The sequence below is a fragment of the Perna viridis genome, chromosome 10, assembly GCF_037379345.1.
Source record: "Perna viridis isolate PV_CMFRI_1.1 ecotype Kerala chromosome 10, ASM3737934v1, whole genome shotgun sequence".
Lineage (NCBI taxonomy): Eukaryota > Metazoa > Mollusca > Bivalvia > Mytilida > Mytilidae > Perna > Perna viridis.
Window position 1 is genome coordinate 25,364,185 of NC_142454.1, and position 27,895 is coordinate 25,392,079.

A 27,895-nucleotide genomic window follows, 5' to 3' on the forward strand; every position below is an offset into this window, starting at 1 on the left:
CGTTTGACATTTCTAAATGAGAGGGTGGGTGGAAACGGGGATACCACAACTGTTCGGAATATTAAAACATACTAGTATTATTTTGAATAACATCACTAGAAAAGCAGAGGACGCTTACCCTACTGGTGCACCTGGTCCTTGCTCGCAGTTTTTAGTGGAGTCCGAGTCGCTCATTTACTTTTGTTACTTTGTATGTATGATTTTAGTTACTTTATGTTCTTTGTTGTGTATGTCTGTGTCTAGTAAAAAATGAATATTGAATAAGAAGAATAGAAAAGTTGATAAAAAAAAACTCTTTATACATACAAATATTTCAAACATGTCTTGTTGTTAAATTATTGTAATCTATAGTACATTCTGAAAACTCCTTATAAAAGTCACTGAAGAAGGAAGACTAAAAGTGAGTATCTAACGAATTTATCAGCGTTATTACTCTTAATTTGTTTTATTAGAGTGCTGTTTTAAGGCGTCAATTTCCAAACGTAACCACTGGACTTCTCGTCTCAAACTGCAAAAGAAATCTCTATAACTGATTATTCAATCAATATTATTTTATTCAATAAGAAGTTAGTTCTTAAAATGAGTGAAAAGTTAACATAATGTCAAATTATAGATATTGACAAACTAGAACTGCTTTCTGCAATTGTGCAATTGTATTGATAACAATTTGCTTTTGAACACGTGATACATGTATAAGTTTGTTGATATATTAAAACAGGTACTGTCTTTAAAAAAAGATAGCCGACGCAGTAAGTATTATCTTTTTATTTATGATTTTCTACATTTTATTCAGAACATAACACATGGCACGCAATTTTAATTTTTGATATCACTTTTTCGAACACCACTAAGTTATCAGTATTTGGCCAATTGTGAAGCAGAATTGTGATCAGGTGACTTGTGTTTCCATGGAATAGTGTCTTTAAGGTCAAATGGTAAAAAGCGAAACTATTCCGACTGCGGCGGAAAAAGAAACTGTTATCGTCGCGGTTCTAGCAAGTCATAACCTAATGATTGATGTTTGCAAGCCTTCTGATATACGCATAAAATTGTTATTACATGTAGTTAATTTCTTTATCGTCGATGTAGCTTACAATATGAATGCTGCTTTGTTTATGATTTAGCAATATGATTCATTCCAATAAAAAAAATAAATGTAAGCTTTGTTTAATATCTCATTTGGTTATGTTGTTCATCATAAAAATTGAACTCAAGTAAAAAGGTTACGCGACAATTTCTTTCTGTTTGTTCTGTGACTCTTGATTTGTCTTAGCAGCAGTAAGCCTAAGAGCATCCAAATCTTTATCCTTCCGTCTGGTTTCTTGTTGAAGATTTTTCTTGTCCTCCTTCAGATCATCATTTTTTTTATTTAAGCTAAAAAAGAATGCATTCGCTGAAAATATTTTTCTCATGTATAACAAATTGATCCTTTTTGCTTTTCTTCGGTTTTTATTAGTATTATATAATATTATATTTGTAGATACCCACTATGGGCTTAAATGGAACCAAGAATAATTTATATATTCACCTTATTGCTTAATCGTCCCAACTTTCTCCATTTAAAACGTAGACTAATGCTCCCTCTCCTAGATTAAACAAACTATAAATCTGTTAGTTAGATATATTATCCATAGCGACGTTCTTAAAAGAGCTTTTGTATTTTTTAATGTTCCGCCACACTTACATGTACATGTATATTCATTTGGTTGCAAAGTTGCATTGCAGAGACTAAAACAACATTGGGAGCATCAAGGCTGTTTACGTTTTCATGACTTGGTTTAGGCTCTCAACTGTCTTGTCCTGCATCATTTGTTTTCTGACATTAACGGTTTTATTAAAGCTGTTTGATAGGCGATAATAAAGTAAAGCATGTGGCTTTTGTCAAAGAGTAATCAAGGGAACCAAGGTTATAGCGGTAATCAAAAGAATGTAATCCAGGGACAAAGACCCGACATGGAAAACACACACACACACAGAGAACATAGAGTAACTAAAAGCATACATACAAAGTAACAAAAGCAAATGAGCAACTCGGACTCCACTAAAAACTGCGAGCATGGACCAGATGCACCGGTAGGGTAAGCGTCCTCTGCTTTTCTAGAAACACCCGCCGAGTTGCTCATAAAATGTCAAGTCCGGGGTAGAAAGAGAGAAAAGAAAACTTTGACACATATCAAATCTAGTATCCCTCCATAAAATTACATAATATTTGCATCAAAATACATGGAATATTTAGTCATTCTAATAATGAATTATCAATATAAACGTCAGGGCTTAAAAAACATGAAAAACAAGCATTCAAACAAAAACAAAACAACAGAAACAACAACAACAACATCACAATAAAACATATAAAATAAAAAGTTTGTTTGTTTTGTTTGTTGGTGTTTAACGTCCGAGCAGCAATATTTCAGCTATATTCAGACGATGAACATGAAATTGATGATAAAATGAACATGAAATGATGATGAAATGAAAAAGGGATGGGACACAAGGACAATGGGGTCGACAAATTTTGATTGCCACTGGAAATAGGGAGAGGTGGGTAAGGTCGGGCAATTTAGCCTCCTGTGGCGGAGCGCAAAGGTTCCTACTCCTATCGAATACCACAACAGGGTTCTTTAACGTGCGAGGAACGTGGCATCTTTCCCAACACGGTGCACCACTATGGTTTGCGGTCAGGTTTTCCGTATTATAGCCTGACAACCCCAGCATGTAATACGCCAGGGGTACCCCATTCCACCACCTGGGGCACACATCCCAGTTGCTCTGTGGGCAGAGCGCCTAGCCCCCGGCTAGGTTTCTAAGCACTATTTAGTCGCCTTATACGACAAGCTTAGCGCTGCTGCAGGCCTATTCTTTTAAGACCCGGACCTGCATGGGGTGTAGGATTTGTAATACAATAATTAGGTTGTTTATCTTGATAGTACGTACGCTTTTACTTCTATTTGTTTTTTAAACTGTACTTGTTTAAGGAGAATGGATACATGAGTGTATGAAATTCAAGTTACTTCTTTTTAGATGTTTTAATAGCTTATTATATTCTTTTCAAATCATTATCAGTGTAAATATAGCGGCTTGTGAAATCTTTTTGTGTTCTAACTATAGGTTTAAGCATTAAAAAGGTTTAGTGTGGTAAATTAGATTTATTTAGAAAAAATCGACAAGTTGAAGACATTTCTCATGAAATGTCTAATTATATTCTTTTTACAATATTTAAAAAAATTTTTCCTTCCAATTTTTGGGTACATTTTTATATAAGTACATCAATGCGGATATGTACTAAAACTTGACTTTTGGGTACATTTTTATGTAAGTAAGTACATCAATGCGTATATGTACTAAAACTTATATAATATATATTAAAAACCATCCAAATGATGAATATTTTATGTCTATTTCTTTCTGCCTTCTGTCACCCCGCCCTTTCTGGTGACGTAAGGTTATTGTCAACGTCATATGCAGGACTGTTGAATTTGAATCTTCAAATTTTTCCTTGGCAAAATAAAGGAATAGCCTTGGCACTCAAAGGGTTAAATGGGGTATGATAAAAATTGTTGAAAGTGAAAGTAGAATTTCAAAGTTACAAATATGCAACTTTAATGACAACAAAATTGTACATGCATGAAATCAAAAATATAAAAGCAAACGCTTGAAATGATTCTAAGTCGTTAAGTTCCAAATTACCTGACTTTTCACATCGATATTTTCAATCTTTTCACATTGAACTTATCGGAACTCAGAATTATAGTTTCCGGAACGAGATCGGATAATTATAATTTGAAGCGGTATTTCAGTTCCTTATTTCGAATGAACAAAGTGCATCCTCACAGAGAACAGTAATCATGAGTTTCTTCCGGGCAAATGGTCTTAGAAAAAGTGCAAAGGAAAGGTAATTTCTGTACAGCACGATAAAATGCTTGTGAACATGAACTTTCGATAATTCGGTTGAAAACGAAAGTAGAAAAAAGTGCACAACGCTGAGTCTCTTAATTACTCACAGTTTAGGTTTATTTGGTGCATATACCATTCAATAAAAACAAGCAAGCTTTGAATCGAACAATCAGCACACCCAAGCTCCTATTTTAAGTGTAGCTGAGAATTAACTTCAAGTCTAAAGATGCATGGGCATGAGCTATACTGGTAAAAAGGAGTAATCAGTGGAACCAAGGTTATAGCAGTAATAAAAAGAATATAATCCAGGGAAAAAGACCAGACATGGAAAACAGACATATACAACAAAGAACATAAAGTAACTTAAAAGCGATTTTGTGTGTTTTAAAGCATGATAGGAGTGTTTGTTTTAAACGCACAAAAGGGGCGGTCGTTTATTGTGCATTTAGTGAGTGTTTTGTGTGTGTTTAGGTACTGTGTGTGCAGGAAACATGATGGTCTCGGGGAGTGAATAAGTATGGGTTTCTGTGAAATTGTACCATAAGGTTCTAAAGGTCAGACTGATTAATTTTGAGGATTTTTCCTGTACAGTTTAGGAATTTATAGGGACTGAAAAGGGCTAAAAGAAAAATTTTACATGTTTCCTGACAATAAGATTTTTATGAACTTAACAAAAGTGTATAGATCTTTTTTAAACTGGATCTAAAATTGTATCAAAATGTTCAATTTTGGGGGCTAATATCAAAGCACAATAAATACAAAAGTACCAAAGGCTAATTAACCTTTGAAACAGTTCATTTGGGAGATTTTTCTCTGTTGACACCTTCTATGTGTAAAAGCAAAATTTGTATGTAAAACATCAATTACCGGTATTAAAGTATTTTCACAGAACATAAAGTAATTCTGACCAAGAACCTTCCATAGGTGCAACATTTTTATGTTAGAGATTCTGAATTTTTATTGAATTTGTGAAGTCTCCCCTAATGTGGGAGAGTTAACTGGTTTGGCAACTGTTTAAATTCAAACTTCTAGTAATACAAAACTTTGTAACACCCCCGCAAACAAAGTTGGGGTGTATATAAAATCACCCTGTCTGTCTGTCTGTCCATTGTCCATATGTCTGTCTCCATTTCTTGTAAGCGCAATTCCTCCTAAAGTGCTTAAGGGATTTTGATGAAATTTTATTGGAAGGTTGGGTATCAAAGGCAGTTGTGCTTAAGGTGATATAATTACTATCGGAGAACTCAAAGGGAGATAATTAAAATTAAGGATTTTACATGTTAAAATCTTGTTAGTGCAACTTTTTCTAAACCGCTCAAAGATTTTAATGATATATTAAAGGTAAGTTGGTTATCATATATAAATGTGCACGAAGGAATATAATTACTGTTAGAGGACTCCAAAGGGAGATAATCCAAATTTAGAGTTTTACATGTTAAAACTTCATAAGTGGAACTCCTCGTAAATCGCTCAAGGGATTTCAGTCTTTACGGTTAAGTTCTCAGACAGAAGCCATTTGGACTTCCAAAGTTACACAAATTGGAAGTCCGAATGATTTTTCAGTGGCCCGAAATAAATTTCCCAAATCATCTGAATCTGTGTAATAAGAATATCTGTTATAATGAAATTACATAACAAAAAATGCTCATTCGATTCAGACTATTTAGATATGTCTAAGAACCCCAAAATAAACAGAACACTACAATACCCCAAAATTTTTGGGAGTCCGTCTGGCTTCCTAAGAACATAATATTAGGAGCCTGAGGCAGATTTAAAGTGCCTGGCCCACTGGGTCCCTGGCTAAATTTCGAAGACTGGGATTTTGATAAAATTTTATACATAGATTGGGTATCTTTGCAGATGTGCATGAAGGAATATAATTACTGTTGGAGAACTTCAAAGGGAGATAATCCATATTAAGGGGTGTGCATGTTTAAACCTTGTAAATGTAACTGCTCCAAAATCACTGAAGGGATCTTTAAGAAATTTGATAGATAGGTTGAGTGTCATATGTAGCTGTGCATAAAGAAATAAAAGTACTGTTGAATGACTCCAGAAGGATATATTCCAACCAGCAATTTCCTTCTTAAGTGGGGGTATTCTCTTTGTGAGCTTGCTCACAGTATTTCTAATTTATATATTTGATTAGGCTATGGAATTTAAACTTTTAATTTTAAGGTTATGTGCTTAAATAAATTTTTTGGTCAATTAAATGTAATTTAATAGATATATTTAATAAAAGTTTGATTTTTTTGTAGAAAGAATCCCAGCAGTGAAGAACATAAAGAGGTGAAATATGATGACTTGAAGAATGCATTTTTTGAAGTTTGGAAAGATATGAAAGTGATCACAAAACTACTAAAAAGTTGTAAACCACGTAATCCAGAACAGCCAATCAATCTTCAGGACGTCCTAGCATATGTCTTAAACGCTTATCTCAAGCATGCATCTAAATTAAATCATGTAAGCTACTGTAGAGGCTTTTTCCGAAATCAAAATCAAATTCAGAAACAAATCACAGGAACTCCATTTTATCGTTGTTTTACCACAATCCTAATAGGACTAGTTTCTTCATATTTTTGAATTACCCTGCTTATGTGCTGCACGAAATGTTTGGCATGTATTTATCACTTTTGCACCATGGCTGTGGTCTAAAGAACTTCGAAGCATCATGTTAGAATATATCCCTTTGCTGAGAAAGTTACTTTGCAATCGAAAAATACCTCTGATAAATTTTGACTATTCTTGCTAACAGTTTAGATAACCCTTCAGTCATACTTTTCTTGTATGATAGCTTGATTCAAACATAAAACAAACAACTAGAGTTTAAGCACATGAAGGTATATGACATACCTGTTAACCCCTCCCCCATTGGGGATTGGGGAGAATGGCACAAAATTAATGAAAAATTTAGAATCTCCCATATAAAAATATAAGATTTGTTGGAAGTTTTTGGATAAAATTAATTCATTTCTTTGAATGCACATTAAATAATTAAATTTTTACATAAAAGATCCTCTGAAGTAAAAATATTCCACATAAGATCGTGTCAATGGAGGAGAATTTCCAAAATGAACTATCCAGTGGTTAACTGGTATGTATATGTATAGTCATAAATACAAATATATAGCATGGATTGTCTTAGTCAGGTTCCATAGTATTTTTTTCATACAGTTAAGTCAATGAACAATGATTGAACAATAGATTGTTAGAACTGCCCCAGCTCCAATTGAGTAACACTTAAATTAATTGACAAATGACCCATTTGACAGGACACTTAAAAAGATTTAAAATAGCAAAAAGTTGGTTATATATTCCTATGAGGGGATGCAACACTTTTGAAATCCATCTGAATTAAAGTATCACATGAAATTCAAGTTAAGTGTATTTCATGTGAAGCTCAATTCACATGAATTTCACATGAACAATATTAGCCTGTGTATATCATAATATACTTTGCTAATTGTTTGACCCGAGCATGCCAAATGAAGATTGTGTGGATATCTTTATATACCCCTTGAAATCAAGGTATTCCCAAGCCAGCAATTTGTTGAGAACTTATAGAGAGTGGTAGGTTTACTTGAAAAGTTAATTTTGGTCAGAAGTAAATACAAGAAATGCATTGCAGTATCTGTGTTAGGTTGTTGTTAATCCATTTTTATTGTGAGTTTTCTCCCTTTTTGACGGCTAGATTTTAAATGCCCTTGCAACCAAAAAAGGGGCATATTAATTTACCCCTGTCCATTTATTCATTCATCCTTATAGGGGTACCTGATTCATCCAGCTATTTTTAGCTACAGCTATATAATTGTTTAGGATGTTTATGTGCACAATGGAGATTTGCAGGGGCAAATTGAGTTTTATTTTTGTAAAATATTGTGTAAAATTAGAGATTGTCAAACTATGACATTTCAAAATTTCACATTCAATATTGTTTGTAGCTTGTTTATACAGATATTACAGTTGTGTAGGGTCATAGGAGTTTGATTTGATGACATAAAAGGTTGTTAGAAAGGACTGGGTACACTTAGGAGTGTTTTGGGCTCCCTACTAGGTTGAATTTTTAAATATGGCAATAGAAGGTTACCAATCTGCATTTTTGTTCAGGACTTAATGAATTACAACAACTTTACCATATTAAATTCTGTAGTTAGTTCTGGTTGAGTAATGTTAAGTTGAATGTAGTTGAAAACTCAAGGTTTGGCAAAAATAGCTAAATTTGGTACAAAATATGATACATGCACCAATGTAGACCCACCAAATCTTCAGGAATTCCGATAAAAGAGACAAAAATGCTTCAGAATATCAAGATATTACCTGGGCATTTATTGGCACAGACATTTGTATTTCATATGGACTGTATACATTACTTCCTGTTTTTGTCAAATTTAAACACACTAGCTATTTTGACCGATGATTGTGATCAAAATGTGCAGTACAGATAAGTTATAAATATAGGAAATTTCTAGACTTATCACTTTAGTTCAACAATTAAAAGTTTTCTATGATTCAAACATCAAATTTCACAAAAAATAAAGGTGAGAATTTCAGCCTTAAAGGTACCTCAACCTTTCAATACTCCATAGGAGTAATAGGGGATCCAGGGTTTGTCCAGGTATCTTCTCCCACAGTTTTTGAGTTATAAGGTTGAAATTTTGTAGGATGTTTAAACTCATTATGGGGATATGTGTAGGTCCTATGAAGTTGGATTTTGTAAATAAAATGGTAAAGTGATAGAATGTTGAACTTAAAAATTGCAAAATAGGGGGTACATGGTTTGTCCAGCTACCTCTTTCCACAGTTTTTAAACTAAATTTTGAATTTTGTATGATGTTTTTAAAAGCATGTAATGGAGATGTGTAGGGCCAAAGATGATTGTTTAAAAACATGCAAAAAATAAAGAATATTTAGAATTATAAAGTTCAGTATTCTATAAGGTTACATGGCATAAATGCACTATTTTTGATAAAGTATATTATATTATACAAATATGGTCATACCAGAAACAGGTTCATGATACAGTCTTAATACAAGTTTTTTATACTCCCCACTTGCAAAGTATATAGTGGTGGGGTGCCCATCTATTCTTCCGCCTGTCCTTCTTTCCATCTGTCCTTTTGTTCGTCTGTCCTTCCGCTACATGGGGGCCACATCTCTAGTCCCTTACTCCTCCAACACCACTGTATAGAATTGAATGAAACTTTCACAGAATCTTTATTACATTTTCCCATTGTGCACCTCCAATTTTAGAATTTGATATTAATCAATTTGGGGCTTTCACATATAAAAACATGGACTTTAGTTTATATGGGCAAATGTAGGAACCCATCTTTATCTGTTACTTCTCTTCTGTCACTGAATGAAACTGAATGAAAATTTCACAGAATCTTTATTACATGTTCCCATTGAAAACCTCTTATTTTTTAGTTTGATCTCGGTCAATTTGAGGGTTTTTGCGTAGCAAAACACGGTATTTGTCATTTGTCAATATGGGGACAGGGGACTCATCTCTCATTAGTTATTTCTCCTATACCACTGAATTAAATTGAATGAAACCTTCACAGAATCTATTACATGTTCCAATTGTGCACCTTTTATTTTTGATTTTGATCCAAATTAAAATGGAGGTTAAAAAGGGGCATGTTGTCAAATGGGGGAGTCAGGGAGGTATCAAGTTTGTGAGCATTGCTCACAGTTTTTCTAGTTTTAATTTAAGGTGCATGCTTCAATTAATAATGAATGGGGAGGCATCTAGTTTTCTGGTTTATAAGATAATTTTACTGCTGGGGTTATTGTACCATGGACATTTTTCTCATGTATAAGCATGTTATTTTCTTCCAGGAACTGGGCATTGAATTTGATGAAGTTAAGGAGGAAAGAAAAAAACTGGAAGATGAAATTGAGAGATTAAAGGTTAAACATAGTGATGAAATAGCTAAACTGAATGATGACATTGATTACTTAAATAGACGACACAAAATTGAAATAGACAGAATTAGAAAGGAACATTATGATGAAATGAAAAACTATAAACAGAAAGTGAAAGAAAGGTAAATATTTGTAGAGTATTTATCTGGGTAGATACTGGAATTGAAGAATGGGAGGGCATGCTGACTGACCGAAGAGGTTCACTGTGATGCTTCATTGACTTCTTTTATTTAAACCTGGATCCACTTTTTAGCTCACCTGGCCAAAGACCATGTGAGCTATTGCTATGACTTTGCATCAGTTGTTGTCATCGTTGCCCATCGTTGACGTCCGTTGACTTTGTCATTGTCTGTCGTCGTCAACAATTTTGCAAAACTCTTCTCCTCTGACACTTCTTGACCAATTGGAACCAAACTTGGTATGAATGTTCCTCTGGTTATCGTGCATGGCTGCCATTACTAAATATAGAACAAACGGGTCAGTCAGAAGCTTTTTTGCACATACCTCCAAAACCGTTAGGTTTAGCATAATTCTTTCCATTGCTGAATTGATCCTTATAATAAAGTATACAAAAGTATGCAGTGGGATCAAAGTTGTCGGATGACTCCTTGTTAGAGTTATTGCCCTTGTAAGTTGAAAAATGATGGTTTTTCATTTTCAAAGAGGAAATAGTGGAAGTGTTCATTTTTCTTTTATGCTGTTATAGCATAGAAGAAAAATGAACACTTCAACTCTTCATTTTTCTAATTAGAATCTTAAACGAAAATTCACTGTGAAAGAAGGAGATATATTGTTATGAGGGTGATTATAGGGGTTACATGTATGTACCATGGTAAAAAATACCAATCGTGTTTTAGGGGAGGAGCTAGATAAGGATTAGACCAAATAATACATAATTCTTATCCAAAAGAAATAAGTGATTTTTGTATGAAAGAAATATATTGACAAATAGCAGCATATAGGACAGAATATTAAGTTTTAGAGTGAGTGATTGCAGCAAGCTTGCCTAAAATGTTTGGGTATGTTTTAAAATGTGTTATATTAGGAATGATCCCTGTTTTTTTATCACTTTTTCCTCTTGAACTTTGATAATAGACCAACTTCTTCATGTTAAGTTGTTTGTCTGTTAAGTATTAAAGTTGCAGTTGTCAAATTAATGGTTTTTAAAATTGAAATTTTTTGGTGATATTTCTTTGTGAATGCTGATATGGCCAAACTAGACCAGCCAGTTTTCCTACAGATATCATATGTTATTTTGCCCACCACCAAATTTTAATCTTTATTACAGAATAGTATTCTCACTCATTGTGAAAAGTTGAAATACATTGTAAGGAACATGCCAATAATTAGAATATAACATATTTTTCTTTATTCAGGCAAAACCAGGTGAAAAATCTGAGTGCAGAGTTGGAAAATGTTACAAAGGAAAAAGAGAAAAAGTAAGTCCTTTAGTCAAAGCCAAGTTTAGAAAGAACTGTAGAATTTATTTTGCACAATTAGACAGAATAATAGTATTGTTTGGTGTACTGGTTCAACCAGTCAAAAAGGGTGTTGGACACTATACCATGTTATATTTACTATGCAATTCTTTAAAAAATGTTGATCTGCTGTTTCCGTTCATTCAGATTTCAGAAGACAGTTAGGTGAACATTATTTTACCCCCGCTTAGGAAGTGGGTGGTTGATAGTTATTATGGTGTCTGTCTGTCTGTTCTACATCTGTTTGTCCATTTGTCAGTCTACACCTTTCATGTAACAGTTGTCTCTGCAAGTACTTGTCACAGCCATTTGATATTTTGAGAGAAAGCTTTATATAAGTATGCCATATTGTGGAAATCAGTTTCAGACTCAAGTGACATTAACTTCCCATTTTTTGACGTAATGGTTTTCTAAGACTAAAAAGGGCCTTGTGACCTTATCTATACCTTAACAGGGATATGGATTTTTTTTGTAAGTTGATTGATAAACCAAGAATTTTTATGGATGGTCTTACTGCGTAAATTACAATCCATGTACCTGTATTTATTATTATGAATAACTTTCCATCTTAAAATTTGAATTGTACTTATCTTGGAAATAGTTGAAAAAAATTAGGCTGCATACCTGTTAACCTTTTGAAGTCATCACGTGAGAGATCTCCGTCTTTCAAACACTTCTAAGAAGAAGTATAAGATAAAGTATGGTCAAACTTTTTAAAGCAGTGCAATAAATATGTTTAAGCTGCATCATCAAATTGAGCTAAATCAGCAGAATATGCCATAATTTTTCTATACTTAATAGACTTGAACAATGTTCTATATTTAAGCCCCTCATCCATGTCAGATTTGTGTAACTTGTTCTTGTATGAACCATTTTTGGTTGTTAAGTGTCAGTCCCTGTAAGAACCAGGCATTAGGTGAAACATGGTGTGGAAAAAACTATCATTTTGATAGTGTAATAGGGTGTGTAAGTCTCGGCATGTGACCCCGAGATTTCACAAGAATGGGTCATAGTTTACCATTCAAAAGCATAGAGATTTTTTCATTTAGAGAGCATTGGGTTCAGTGTTGAGGGTAAAAACTTTCTGTGTAAAAAATACTAATAAAAATGACAAATAACTATTTCTACACGATAAATGAAGTAAGAAAATACATAAATTGGAAGATTTTGCATTGTTATACAGAGTTTCGAGTACCCGGAAATAAACAGTAAAATACAGATCGGTCTCCGGATTTCAATACGTTCTACATCGGAAATTCTGGTAAAGAAAATGAAACTAGAACAAGAATTACATACCCTATTTAACTATTTGCACCAACAGAATCAAGGAAAACAAGACAAGATTTTCAATATCATGCTGGACCTTTGAGTTACAATTTCATTGAAATGCACTAAAAATGAACATTTCTCAGAAAATCCAATGATGCAGAGATCAAATAATGGTCTTTTCAAATAGAGGAAGCATCCTTGAGTGATATTTTATTGTCAGATAGGTGGAGTTTTGACATGCATGTTTATAATTTTTCCCATTTTGCCTGATTCCTACAAACTTTTACACTTAAAGTGTATACTTGCAGATGATAGTCACTTATTGAAATTGAAAGATGCATTTGACCTTTTGAAAAAAAATATATATATATATTTTCAGTACAAACCATACAATTACTGCCTTAGAGAAGGAAAATGAGAAACTAAGACAGGAAAACCAGAAAAAAGATCAGGAGTATTATGCCTTAAAGCAGCATGCTGCTAAGATTGAACGGGATATGCACAACAGTCAAAAAGAAGCTCATAGGTAACTAATTAAAACTGAATATTTTTCCTGTCACATTTTTTCATGCCTTTTTAGCTCATCTGCATGAAGGCCATTGGAACCAAACTCAGTATAGTACTTTCTTTGGGTATCTTGCATAGAACTGATGTGGAGATTTTTGATTGGTTGATAAACATGACCACAATTACTAAATATAGAACATAGAGGTCAGACAGTAATTTTGTGCATAAATCTCCAAAACCATTAGGTTTAGCCAAATTCTTACAATAGCTTAAATGATCCATATTATTAGACTACAAAAGTCTTCAGGGATAAAAGTCAGACAATTCCTTGTAAGAGTTATTGCCCTTGAAAAATGAAAAATGCCATTTTTTTTTTTACAGTTTTCAGCTGATACCTTGAAAACTATGATAGAAATTCTTCTTAAATTTACTGCTTTTGAAAGACAAAATTCAACAAGGTGAGCAATTCAGGCTCCTGGGAGCTGTGTTCAGACAGTTTTTCAGATTATTCATAGTTGGGATTAGACAGGTGAGATTATTCATGGTTGGTTCAGACAGGTTGTCAGAGTATTCAGGGTTGGGTTTAGACAGGTCAGATTATTCAGTCTTTGCTTTAGACAGGTTGTCAGATTATCCAGGATTTGGTTTAGACAGGTTGTCAGATTATTCAGGGTTGGGTTTAGACAGGTCAGATTATTCAGTCTTGGCTTTAGACAGGTTGTCAGATTATCCAGGATTTGGTTTAGACAGGTTGTCAGTATTCAGGGCTGGGTTGAGATAGGTTGTCAGATTATTCATGGTTGGGTTTAGACAGGTTGTCAGAGTATTCAGGCTGGGTTTAGACAGGTTTTGAGATTATTCAGAGTTTGGTATAGACAGGTTATCAGATTGTTCATGGTTGGGTTTAAACAGGTCAGATTGTTCAGGGTTGGGTTTAGACAGATTGTCAGATCATTCAGTTTGGTTTAGACAGGTTGTCAGATCATTCAGGGTTGGGTTTAGACAGATTGTCAGATTATTCAGTTTGGTTTAGACAGGTTGTCAGATTATTCATGTTGGGTTTAAACAGGTTGTCAGATTATTTTATGGTTGGGTTTAGACAGGTTGTCAGATTATCAAGGGTTTGGTTAAGACATGTTGTCAGATTATTCAGGGTTTGGTTTAGACAGGTTTTATTGTACTTGAATGTCCCACCTTTTAAATCAGTTTGTAATACTGGTATGTTGTGGTTATAAATCAGTTGTATGTCTCTTTTTGAATTTCAGTTTGAGAAATGACTTTGGGAATTTCCAAAGAGCATACCAAGAACAGTCTACACAGATGCAGAGGTATTGTAAACAAATAGTTTAATAAAAGCGATGAAATTAGGGAAATGGTTAACCAATTAAATGTAAGCAGTACCGAATATCGAATACCAAAAAGAGCTACATGGTTAACCATACATGTTAATTTTAACATTTTTTTTCACTGTTATTTTCAACAGATCATATATAAATATCCAAATGCAGTTATATGAGTTAGACATACAAAGTTCATTTGACCAGAAGTTAATTACAACATTAAAAAGGATAGGGAGTGGTTGTTATGGGATAAAGACTACAATCTGATTAACAAAACCTTTTTTGCATAAATAGGATAATAAAATATGATGATTAACTATTTCTACACTATAATGAGTTCAGTAACAACAAATAATAGAAAAGTGATAATATGCATCACGTTTATGTACCCAGAAGTAGCTAACTAAAATCAGACTTCATTTTTGAATTTTTTGAACAGTAAAAATTCTGGATAAAAAATAAATTGGGCTACAGTTTTACAAGCCCTATACAGGGGCGGATCCAGGATTGGAGTTTAGGGGGCTGTTATTTGAATTAAATGCCATGCAGAGCAAGGCAAAAAAATATTATGGGGTGAAACTTGTGGTAAAAATTTTTTTTCTTACCGATTAAGAGGAGGTGTACACACAGCATGCCAGTCATTGGATCCGTGCTTGCTGTATTGGCAATATCTGGGTATAACAGTTAATCTAATACTTCAACACCCATAATTTTTGTGAAGGGTTAAAAATTGTTTATTGGCAAAGTCACAGTCAACACAAGATACTCAGTCTTTTGCAGGTACTGATATTTCTCATACATGTCTATATTGAGATGATAATTTTTCATGAACACCAACACCAATTTAAAATAATATAAAAACACTGATTTTCATCATTGAAACAGTTACATTTCAGTTTATACAGAAAACCCTGAGAAGTTGTGTCTTTATCAAACATTTATTTCTCTATCCATACCATTTTTGTTTTCAATATGAAATACTAGCAACTAAGAATGAAAACGAAAGTTCACACTGAAAATAACCAAACATACATTCACCTTTCATACCTTTACTCAATAGTGGTATGTTATCACATTTGTATGAGTGATGTTTACAAATTCAATAATCACTATTTATACCCCCACTTGGAAAAGGGTGGTGGGGAGGTATACTGTTTTACTCTTTTCAGTCTGTCCATCACACTTTTTGATATCCATTGGAGCAGGAGTAGACTGTTCTACCCTTGTCTGTTTGTTTGTGTGTTACAATTTTTTTGCCACACTTTTCTTAGCAACTTACTCATCATAGTGGCTTGAAATTTTTTAACACTTTTTCCTATATGGTGGGATCTATTTTTGGAAAAAAATACAACAAAATCCTGCCTACCATGGATTTTTATTTGTTTAATTTCATTATATCATGATGGAAAATGGGGGTATCACTTGATTTCACAGATTTCTTGTTGTAACAGGTAGGTAACTCTTGATTGGAAGACGATAAGATAAAACAAATCGATGAAGATCTAACTCTTGAGTAGTACACGATAAGGTAAACCAAACCGAGGAAGATCTAACAAGGAAGGTAACTCTTGGTTGGTAACTGATGAGATGAAACAGACAGATGAAGCTCTAACAAGGTAGGTAACTCTTGATTGGTAGATGATAAGATAAAAAAAAATCAATGAAGTTCTGGTTGGTAGATGATGAGAAGAAACAAAAGGATGAAGTTCTGACTAGGTAGGTAACTCTTGGTTGGTAGAGAATGAGAAGAAACAAAAGGATGAAGCTCTAACAAGGTAGGTAACTCTTGGTTGGTAACTGATGAGAAGAAACAAAAAGATGAAGATCTGACAAGGTAAGTAACTCTTGGTTGGTAGAGAATAAGAAAAAAAAACAAACAAAAAGATGAAGCTCTAACAAGATAGGTAACTCCTGGTTGGTAAAATCAATTTGTTTATGTATTCTCACTTCATGGATTACAAGTAATTTGGTAAAAAAAAATCTAGATTGAATCATAGAAGTTTATTTTAATCAGCAATGTTGATATTGAACATGATTTTTCTAGATGAAATTGAAAACCTCACTTGAAATCTGTAAAATACAACCTATTCACCAATTACATGTATACAAAACATAGACAAATCATGGGCATACATGTACATGTACATTGTCATTTTGGTTGCTTTCTGATATCAGTTGCCTGTTTTATTGGATTGCCATACAAAATCAGAAAAATGTGTCTCCTTTAGGACAATTCCAACTTGTTACATTAGAATATCTTCATACCAAGTTACACAAGTGTAATATCTCACTCATTTTGGCTGGACATGAAACTGGTGATCCTTGTTGTACCTTAAAAACTGCTGCTATCATTTGTAAACCTCCCTCCCACAAAAAGAGGTTTTTTGATATAATCTGCGAAAATTAGAAAACAAGCAATTGAAATGTCAACAGGATGAATTGGAAACATCATCTTTTTGACTATCTTTCCATCACTCTTGTTTAAACTTTAACCTCAATAAGGATTTTACCTGGTCATGTTCAGCCATTTTTGTCAGATTTTCTGACTCTTCTGGTTTTATCCATTTCATAGCATTTTTACCCAGTGATCCCCACTTTTCTTTTCATAGTTTCATTAAACCCACCTTAAAATGTTATTTGGAAAGTTTTTATGATATTCTTGTTATTTCTTCAGTTGTTTTAATAGATAAAAGCTACCAAGACCTGTCCTATGTAAGATCTAGCTAAATTTTTTTCCTGCCAAATTTTCAAATACTTATATCTCATATATGAGCATACTGCCCCATCTATTTTTCTTCTTATATTGTTCATGCATGAAAGATCTTAAAAGATATTACAACCCTTTGAAATCTTTGTTATTCTTAAATAGACCAGCAAAGATCCTTGAATTGATTTTGATGAAACTTCATATTATTGTAAGGCATCGCATGAGAAAGCATATAAAGGAAGATGAATCTCGACAGTTGCTTTTGCAAGGGAAGATTATTCTGCTTTTGGTTTGTCATGTTATGAGCGTAATGAAATAAATTGGTATCATTTTAAGTCTGTTCAAAGTCATTGTTTTGATAATACTAGCTGAGTTGTTTATATTATGTACTAATGGATACACAAAATTTTCTAAAAGGGAGACAAATCATGTTTTATCAGAAAGAGGAAGTTTTTAATAAGGAAAACAGAACAAATCTTATCTTCATGGCAGTATTTTTTTAAATCATTTTATAGGTTAAGTGCCATAGCTGGAGACAGGTTGCGGAACAACAACCCTGGAATTACAGATTTATGTGACCCTAATCGACCAATGAAAATAGCAGAAAAGTTTACAGAGATGTACGACAATGATTGGGCAGATGCCATGGAGGCTTTAGAAGATCAGGGATTGGAAGAGGAAAAATGTGTGGAGATTTTACTTCACTTTCTAACAGTAAGTTTCAGCATTCCATACTAGTATTAGGTTATTTGGGACTAATAGATGTTACTGATAATTTTGAAGCCTATGCGCTCTTCTATGGAAACGCAAGTCACCTGATCGCTATTCTGTTTCACGTATACTTTGGTAGAAACTTCTATATTTAGTTTCAGAGTTATGAAAATATACTTAAATAAATGGAGAGGTTTATGATTTTATGTGTCGTATCATATCATGAATGCCCTGTTTGTATTTGCACCAATCTTTACACAGTTGTTCATTATAATTGTTTGAAGGTCTGTATTTTTGGTGAAATTACCATTTATTATCTTTCTAGGGTAAATATTGAATATTTAAGTGTCAGAATCAGGCAGTCGGTGAAACATGTTATGAAAAAAAACATCTGTTTGTTAGTGTAATTTGACTATTTGCACCATCAGAATCAAGGAAAACAGACAAGATTTTCCATATCATGCTGGACCATTGAGTAACAATTTCATTGAAATGCACTGAAATGGACATTTCAAGGGCAAATAACTCTGTCAAAAACCTCATTTTCTAAGATTCTATTGAAAAATTTCTGTGTAAATCCAATGATGCAAATGTCAAATAATGGTCTTTTCAAATAAATCATCCTTGAGTAATATTTCATTGTCAGATTGGTGGGTTTTTGACATGCATGTTTCTGATTTTTCCCATTTTGCCTGATTCTTATAAATACTTACACCTAAATGTGGTTTTTCACATGTTGAACCATATCTTGAGAATGTCCTGTTTTAATTGCTGAAGTAGCACTCCAGGTAAGAATCATGCAAAATGTGATTCATGGCTGAAAAGCGTACATATTTTTATTTTTGATATTTTGTTTAAATTGCCATAGTAAACAGAAATTCAAACTCAGCTCAGAAAATTGCTAATTTTCTGGCCTCAGTTGGTACTTTGATGGGGAAGGTGAAACACATTCATGTAAAAAGTTGATTGAAAACTGGCTTTAATGTGATAGTAGCATTTAGCTCATTGGAGTACTAACTGAGCCTGCTCAGAAAACTAGCAAAAATGGTTTTAATAGATACACAATGAAATAAAGTTCTTTTACATTGTTTTATCTTCAAGGATTCTTATGAAGAATGTGGAAGAAGAGTGACTCAATTGGACAACTTCATAGGACAAGCTGTTTTACTGCCTTCAGCTGATTCAAAGGTGTGTATAAAAGTTACTTCAACTACCCTACCGGTGCACGTGGTCCATGCTCCCAGTTTTTAGTGGAGTCCGAGTTGCTCATTTGCTTTTGTTACTTTGTATGTATGATTTTAGTTACTTTATGTTCTTTGTTGAGTATGTCTGTTTTCCATGTCAGGTCTTTGGTTTCCTTGATTACTCTTTCAAATGTGTTAGTCAGGTATAGTGATTCATATGAGATGGGTAAAACCTGGAACACTCTTCAAAATACTCCAAATTTCCTCACAGCTGCAGTCTAATCAAGTCTTGGTTTTACCTTTGACATATTCTTTGAATACTCTTAAAATGTAAGAAGTGAGGTCTTTTCCTATATATTTATGATGACACCAAGAAAATAGCTTGCCAGACAATTTCTAGCATTGCTGGAGTAGAAGTCTTAATATCCAAGAGTTGGAGAAAATTCATGTACTTAAAACCATATTCAGCCATCTTGCTGAATTTTCTTGGTATTTTCCTTTGGAGCACATATAACATTAATTGTAGGTATTAAACCAAAATGTGTACCATTCCCAATTCCTTATATTTATGTTTATTTCATATCAAAGTAAATACAAGTAACATTAATGATTTAGTAGTGGTGATAACTTAACTTACATTATTTTTGCAGTATTTCTTCTACGTGTATGAGTGAAATTCTCCAAAATTCTCCAGTCAGTATTGTGATACTGCACGTCAGTCGCAGGCAAAATCATGCCATGGATCAGCAATACTATGCTCTTATATTGTTACTGCCTAATCAGAGTTGGTATAACTAATGACATGGTTTTGCCTGCATTTGAGGTGATATTGCTTGCCTTGACTTACAAGACAACTGGCAAAATTATATGAAAATTTTGGTTCCCAATTCCCGAATATATTTCAAATTTGGTGTGTGGCTTCATATAGATAAGGTATTGTTTTTTGCAATTTTAGGTGTCCTCCTGTATCAACTTCCTCTTTTGTGGGTGTTCGCTATTTTTCATTACATGGATTGATAGGAAAAATTTTCATTACAAAAATCCAAGCTCTTACTCAATGGATTTAATTCAAATTGTTTTATATAGATGGGGCACACAATTTGTAAAAGATTTTGTCCAATGGCAACTTATGAGTGAAGGTAGCAGCGTATCTTATGCAACTTCATGTATTAGTTTACAAACATGATAAATAGGGTAATTGACTGGAAAGAGTGAATAACCGTAATATAATAAGGAGTGCTGAATAATGTCTAGATTGAACAGGTGTGAGGAACTTGTTATGAATTAAATCTTCAAGCATTCTCGGCATGAGTGATCATATTTTGGTAATTCACGATAACCAATTGATTATCCTGTTTATTATATAGATTTTCTTTATAATTTATTGATATTTTCAACATGAATTTATAAATTCTGTGATTGGTCAATTAATATCAAAGTTGTGGCGTTTTTGTGGGAGGAAGTCCAAAAGTGAAATTACAGATATTATTTCACAGTGTGAATTATCGAAATTAATTACACTGGGAACATTCGATAAAACACTGCTGTCTATATATTAAAATATGATACACATGTATTTAGATGTTACAATTTCTTTCAGGCTACAGAATCTGGTGATGCTAGTGATGAAAGTCAAGACATTCCTGCTGAACTATCTAAACCAATTAAAGACTTGAGGAGAAAGTTAACACAAAATAACATTGATGTGTTACAAAAGGTCTTATTTTTATATATCTTAGTTGTATCTTTTTATTTTGTTTTGTGATTTTCTGTTTGGTATTCTAGCTGAGTGATAAGGGTTATATGTATTTCCATTTGTCACTTTAAGTTTATACTTGAAAAATAATGTTAACCAAATATTTTCAAAATTCGTCAATGTATTTTTGAAACTTGAAAGAGTAATCAAGGGAAATTTCAATATTATTTTACTAACCACTAAAAGAGGGTTCCTATTTAATAAGGCCATGTGGCCCCTACTATCTTAGAAAAAGCAGCCAAAAAGTATATTAAAGAGGTGTTTTATTAAACCCCATGTAAAATGTTTGTTTTTTTTCTGATTTTAAATTTTTTTCATTGTGTTCCTTTTTTAATTCTGGTAAACATTTGTATCAGCAGATTTTATATGTTTTAGACCATTTTTAAGTTATAGGGGATCAAAAATGTGCAATGCCAAAAAAAAAAAAAAAACAAACAAAAAAACCGGACTTTTTTATTTTTGGTCTGATTTCGAAATTTTTCAATTTGTTTTCCCATTAAAATTCCTGCCAGCATGTTTTAATCAGATTTTAGATATCTCTTACAGTTTTCAAATTGCAAGGGGTTGAAGGGGGCAAACCTGACAAAAATTTTTGGTATGATTTTGAAATTTTGAATTTTTTTTCAATTTAATTCAAAATTTTGTGCAATATAGTGTCCAAACCATCTGATGTGTCCATAATCAATTGTAAGCCCTTATGCTCAAGTGTGTCAAAAACTAATATTGTATCCACACTTGCCCAAACTGTTTAGGGATCGACCACTGCGGTCGTATCATGTTGTACCCCTTGAACTGAGTTTTGTGACTGAAACAACTTATCATTACTACTCCTCTCAAAATACTGGCATGACTTCATGAAACTTGATGTGTAGTAAGAGCAAGATATGTAATTTTGCATTTTACCAGAAAATTTGTTTCCCTCATATTTTGTTCATGTTATGCCCCTGAAAAGAATTCTCCAGAAGTGCATCTTTCAAACCACTAAACAGATCTTCTTGATACTTGGTATGTAGTAATGGCACACTATGTAGCTGTGGATATTGCAAAAAAATTTGATCCCCCAAATTTTGTTTGGAATTATGTCCTTTGACATGTTTCTTAGAGTGCACCATTGAAATATCGTTGGATCACAATTCTAATCAAACTATCAGACAAAATATCATGTCTTTTGTGTATGGAAGCAATATATATTATTTTATAGTAGTTATGCCCCTTTTGAAATGCTCTACAGAGACATTTCTTTAGGAAAACTCCTGCAATTAGCATTCAAAGTTGGCCAAAATGTGTTTTTATTTTCATCATCAAGTTATAAAAAACAACTTTAAAACTGCTCCTCCTTCAATATAGGGGCATGGGGTATGGAAGTGTGTTCACTGTTCCTAGTTCTTTCATTTTTTACAGATTTTACCAAATTATCTGAAGGAGAAAAGAAACCTAACAGATGAACAACTCAATGGTTGTAAGGACTTTGTCAATGATTGTATCAAGTATGCCTGGATGATGCAGTTACAGGATCCACCTGTATTTATAGAATGGGAATTTCCAAAAGAGACAAAAATAGACACAAACATTTTAAGGTCCTACACAAAAGCAGGAGAGATTGTAGACTTTATTGTGTGGCCTGTGTTGTATCTACACAAAGATGGACCAGTTTTAAATAAAGGGGTTGTGCAACCTATTCCAAAGAAGTGAATGTGAATTCAAGGGCATATGTACTAAATTGCCCTGTAAATAAGGAGCAGTTTGATTTAATTAATGTTGTGATTATTTGTTGTAATTTGCTAATCAAAACCCATTTAAAAATCTTACAGATATATTTGCAATACTCTAAATTGACAATAAAATTGGCAATGAACTAACTCAACAATAGTTTTAATGAAAAGAAAATGTAGTGTTATACTGTAGTGCTATAATATGGCATCAATAGTTTTGTGATTGAGGACAAGACGTTATTTGAACTTCTGATCAACAATTGATTGCAAGTTTATGATGTCACTATGATTTTTCAGTGATGACTTGGAACTAATTTTTCATTTGCGTTTTTTAATGGATCACAAAAGGAAGAACTATCTTAAAAATGTCAAAAGTGATTAAATGGCAATTATGAATTTTTTTTAAAAAATAATGATTTTTTTGTGATAAATGATAACTGGTATTAATCTTTTGTAGTTTGTCAATCTTTAATTTTCAAAATATTCTAAATTTTCTTGTGGAGTTGGCTTTATAAGAGTAGTTAAGCCAAACATAAATAATTTTCGGTTTCCTCTAATCCAGCCACGTCAGTTTTTAGGTGCCTAGTCGTGTACTTGTTTTTATCATTTTCAAACAAATAAAATGAAAAGTTGACTTTCTGGGTCCTTTCTAGTCAATAAGCTAAACACATATTGCCTCATTAATCTCAAATTTAATTTTAATAACTTCAAAGACAAATTACAAACAAAATGACATATAAATGCTTCTAATAAAAAATATATAGAAATAAACATAAAGGTGGTTTAATTTCATCAAATTTTATCAATTAAAATAAAATAAAATAAAGAGACCACCTATTTAACATTTGTTTTATCCTGGATGGTCATTTTGGAAAGGTAGCTCTCTGGAAGTATTTAATATTTTATTAAAATAGGCGATGTGGAATGCATTGTCTTAAGATTTTTTTTTAAACCTGCAGAAATATTATGTATGAGTAAATTAGCAATCAACTTTTCTTTCATTATTTGAACTGTCAGTTGTCATGGCAACATACACCATTTTTTTCCAACAAAGTAAAGCAAATTGTATTTCCCAAACCTCATCATTCATCCCATTATTTACTACCAAGTAACTGTGGTACATATTGTCCTTTATTTAGTGGACATTTACATTCCAATAATGTCATGTTTTTCATTTATACAGTATTTTTTTGAAAGTATTGTATGAGCATGCATTTATTTACATTAGTAGTAGAAACCATTAGAATAAAGGGAATAAATGCCTAAATATTTCATCTAAGTTTCAAACATGGCATTTTCACAAATAAAATAATAAAACACATTTCTGATTATTCTGGAAAAAAAATAAAAAAATCCAATAAAACCATAATCATCATTTTGTTCCATTGTCCATTATTTTATAATTCTTGAGAAGAATAGTATGCCATTGCTTATTTAAACAAGTGTGTTTTACACACCATTGAATAATAAAAAATGCTTTAAGGGAATTAAGTAGTAGTCTTTTTAAAAGTCAGACAGGAGGTGAATAATGCAGAAACCTACAGAATTTATATTTATTTCTCGCAGAAAATGGATACAGATTAATAACAAGTCTCTGTCATTCTGTTATTGCACTTTTGGGATAAAAAATCTTAAGCATTCTGTATGAAATTGCAAGAGTTATTGTTCTTGAATTGCTTGATTTTTGTGTGAGATGAATATATAGTTTTCTCACAAATACAAATCTGTATGCTGAAAGAACTATGATCTATTGATTCATAAAATATAGCATATGTAGACTGAAAAAAAAGTCACCTTTTATTTGGTGGATTTTTCAACCTTTAGCATGTCTGAAATTGATATGGTTTGGGATTGGTACTTACTTGTTGATTTTGATATGGTTTGGGATTGGTACTTACTTGTTGATATGATATGGTTTGGGATTGGTACTTACTTGTTGATATGATATGGTTTGGGATTGGTTCTTACTTGTTGATTTTGATATGGTTTGGGATTGGTACTTACTTGTTGATTTTGATATGGTTTGGGATTGGTACTTACTTGTTGATATGATATGGTTTGGGATTGGTACCTACTTGTTGATTTTTCGCTGCATAGAGAATCATCTTTGATTTAAACAGAGTTTTCATATCTATTTTTCAAGATAACCTAGATTTAGTATTTAGATATTGAATAGTAAACCTTATGTTCATCGAAAAATGAAGTCCAAGGAATCCATTTTTGATAAAAATGATGAAATAAATATTCTACTTTATGCGGTAAAAGTAATATGTTGATAAATTATTTACAGACAGTAACAATGCCAAATAAAAAAGTCAAGATGATCGAAGTGCCATATAATAAGCTTTATCTGCAATTGGAAATTACCCAAGACTTAAATGTACCCATTTTTTTTTTCAAATGTGTTTCAAATAATGGGCAGCATAAATTGTGAGATAATCAATAAGAAACAAATTGCTACATCAAAGCATCAATTAATACTTGAAATTAACAAAATGGAACAAAAACCTGACAAGAATAGGATTTATTTGGTTATCTCCCCTTGGTAAATATCCATAGGAATTTTGAAATTTTCGTTTTGAGTTTTCTACAAATATTTTTTGACTTATTTTCTTTGAACGTAGAAGGCAAAATGCTATGGATTTGTATTAAAACATTTTCTGTTGCAATTAGTTTTAGGTTAATATGTATATTGTTTGGATTATCATTTATTTTATTACTGTTATTATTATGAATTAAATTGTAATGAGTAAAATATTGTAGAGCAGTGTACATTATTTTGTTAAGATGTCAGTATATTCCCTTGCTATGTTAAAAAATGCATTTATAGTTGTTTCATTGTGATAAGTATTTAGCCTTAGAATGTTGTTATAGCATAATGTTTTCACAATTCTATAAGAAGTTAGATATCTTCTCATTCTTGCAGATTATTTAGATTTTAATTAGTTCCATCTTATTCAATAATTGAGTTTGTTGCATAGATTACTCTGAAAATTAATTTATGATTTGGTATATGTTAAAATATTTTGCCATCCAGAATATGTGTTTGGTTCTGCAATGTGTTTAACAATTGTTTTGAACTGATATGCACTTGCATCAATTACTTTTCATAGGTATAATTGTTCAAGAAAGTATGGTGGATTAAAAACAATATTTCTAGAATTTTTAATTAATTAGGTTAATTTATAAGCAAATGGAATCTACAATAAAAAGAATGAAAAGCCTCATGTTAGTTTCTGCTAACTTTTAATATTTTAGACAAAACATCCAAAAATAAAAATATGTAGACTTTCCAACCATGAAACACATTTTGCATGATTCTAATCTGGAGTACTACTGAACTTCTGGTCTAGAAATAATGTATTTACAGTGGACTAAATTGCCTTGCACATACAGAAGTCGGTAACATTTGTACTAAGAACTGACCCTGAGTTATAGATGATACATCTGGCTATTGTGTAGACCTTGATTTCATAATGAACGCCTTTTCGTTGATTTTTGTTCCTGAACTTGAATGATTGAAATATTTAAATGATTTTAAATATGAATTTTTTAAAAAATAGCAGAAAAAAAACCATTCACTTCACAAAGGTTGATCTTCTTTCAATTGAATGACCATTACATACGAACTTCCCCAGGTAGCTAACTGGACAGTTGAAAGGGCGATTTTTACTTCCACAGGTTGCTAACTGGACAGTTCAAGAGAGATCTTCCATAAAAAATGAAGTCAATATCTGGTAAAAAGTATGAATTTCTTTCTCAATTGTCTACTTAAAGTAAACTGTTTTAAGCGCTATAAAACATTAAAAAGAAAACCTCAAGTAGTTCATAGATCATAATGCGCGGAACCATATTATAGACCACAAACATTTGTAAAACAAAATGTTCATCTAGTATAAATATAGGAAAATACAACATAGTTTAGATTATTGTATAAGTGTTTTTTATACTGCATTATTCTAGAATTGTATTTTGTACTTTTTAAATTTGAGTATTAATAAATATCAATATATATATTTTTTTGTTTATTGTAGTTACGTGTTCATGTTGATGACGCAAATTACAGTACTTTTTCTATTTTATTTTTGATGAACATTTTCACATTGAGAATGATGAATGTAGTTGCTTCATCAGTTTTCTGTATGTCAATATTCTGTGGAATAGTTAAAATTTAAAAAAAAGTTTTTAATTTATATCAGGGACTTTATAAGTAATATACAGTGCATCTTTATATAAATAAGTTCTTTTGTAAAAAAAAGTCCTCAACAACATTGAAGTCACAAGGAATTCCTGTATTATATTTATTCTGATGCCATGAGAAGTAGTTCTGACTAACATACATCTTGCATAACATATGTAGAGAACAATTTTTATATAAACTAAGTTATATTAAATAGCAGAAAAATCTGCTTTTTGCAGATTTAAAAATGATAGTTCCACCCATTATAAGTATAGATCCTATTGAAGTAATATGTTTGGAATATATCAAATTAGTCTCTACAAGTAGCATGTATTTTACATACGATATAAGTAAATATATGCATACTTTGCTAACAAAACTTTTTTTTTGAGTGTTCATCCATAGATGAAATGCATGTGCAAAGTGGACCTAAACTTATTCATTCTGCCAACCGGCGAAAAACACTGAATGTTATTACATTTTTCATCGAAGGAGATACTCGTATTGAGCACATTGATAGACAACTTTGATATTCCAACAATGAAAATCCGATTATATCAATGTTTTGACAAAATATTAAGTTTGTCGCAGCATGTTGCCAATATATAAGGACAGTAAAAAACACCTACACACCTCCGCATTTCATTAGATGTTGTTTAATTAAGTTGCATTAAATTGCATTAATTGATACTTAGTGATCCATTTTGACACCTAATGTTGTCACAAATTTTGTGTTTGTCCTTATCAAGTCATCTTTTCTACACAGAAATATGGCAGTAAGTCTTTTCTGTGGCTTAGCTATTTTTTACTACCTTACAGGGACGGAAAGTGGCAAAGAGGAATAAACCACTTTAAAATTTTGATAGAGGAAATCTTTACAGAAACAAACGAATTTATCTAATTGGTAATTGGTATACATGTATTATAATTGTAGGTTTTATTACTGTAAATGAAAAAGAAATGTATTGAGTGAAATATTGTATTGTAATGTACATTATTTTGTTTTGATGTCAGTTTGGATGTGATATATTGCATTTATAGTTGTTGTAGTGTGGTAAGTATTCCGCTATTTCATCTTGTAAATGTTGTTTTAGTGTATTGTTGGTCATCTTTCTCTATTTTCTTTTATTTCATTCTGGCAGATCATTGAGATTTAAATAACTTTAATCTTCTATATTAAATTATGTTAAAGGTATGAGGCATTCGAACATAAATTTTGGTTCCTTGTA

The 27,895-nt window shown here is 32.2% G+C and overlaps 1 protein-coding gene and 1 long non-coding RNA gene across 4 annotated transcripts; one reads left to right on the forward strand and one right to left on the reverse strand.

Moving 5' to 3' along the window:
• Positions 1-278: 278 nt before the first annotated feature.
• LOC148605117 (uncharacterized) lies at positions 279-3,827 on the reverse strand. 2 transcript variants are annotated; one of them, XR_015915817.1, is made up of 4 exons: positions 3,688-3,827; positions 1,529-1,586; positions 1,228-1,374; positions 279-508 (listed from the first exon to the last, which is right to left on the reverse strand). It is a non-coding gene; the product is annotated as an uncharacterized LOC148605117 (long non-coding RNA). The 2 variants fall into 2 exon arrangements; XR_015915816.1 differs by lacking the exon at positions 1,529-1,586 and having other exon boundaries at positions 3,688-3,824.
• On the forward strand, positions 3,756-27,895 carry LOC148605118 (uncharacterized). Of its 2 annotated transcripts, none has more exons than XM_088548122.1 (10): positions 3,756-3,892; positions 6,153-6,357; positions 9,736-9,944; positions 11,199-11,261; positions 12,949-13,095; positions 14,342-14,404; positions 17,639-17,837; positions 18,936-19,022; positions 20,619-20,735; positions 22,176-27,895. In XM_088548122.1, exons 1-10 carry the CDS (start codon positions 3,846-3,848, stop codon positions 22,464-22,466), a joined length of 1,428 nt encoding a protein of 475 aa, XP_088404248.1. In that variant the 5' UTR covers positions 3,756-3,845; the 3' UTR covers positions 22,467-27,895. The 2 variants fall into 2 exon arrangements, with proteins under 2 accessions (XP_088404248.1, XP_088404249.1); XM_088548123.1 differs by having other exon boundaries at positions 6,153-6,183.

Excerpts from the sequence above, each read along its gene's own strand:
- LOC148605118 (XM_088548122.1), top strand. The coding sequence starts at position 3,846 with ATGAGTTTCTTCCGGGCAAATGGTCTTAGAAAAAGTGCAAAGGAAAG. Across the intron at positions 9,945-11,198 it reads AAACAGAAAGTGAAAGAAAG|GCAAAACCAGGTGAAAAATC; the intron begins GTAAATATTTGT and ends TTCTTTATTCAG. Across the intron at positions 20,736-22,175 it reads ACATTGATGTGTTACAAAAG|ATTTTACCAAATTATCTGAA; the intron begins GTCTTATTTTTA and ends CATTTTTTACAG.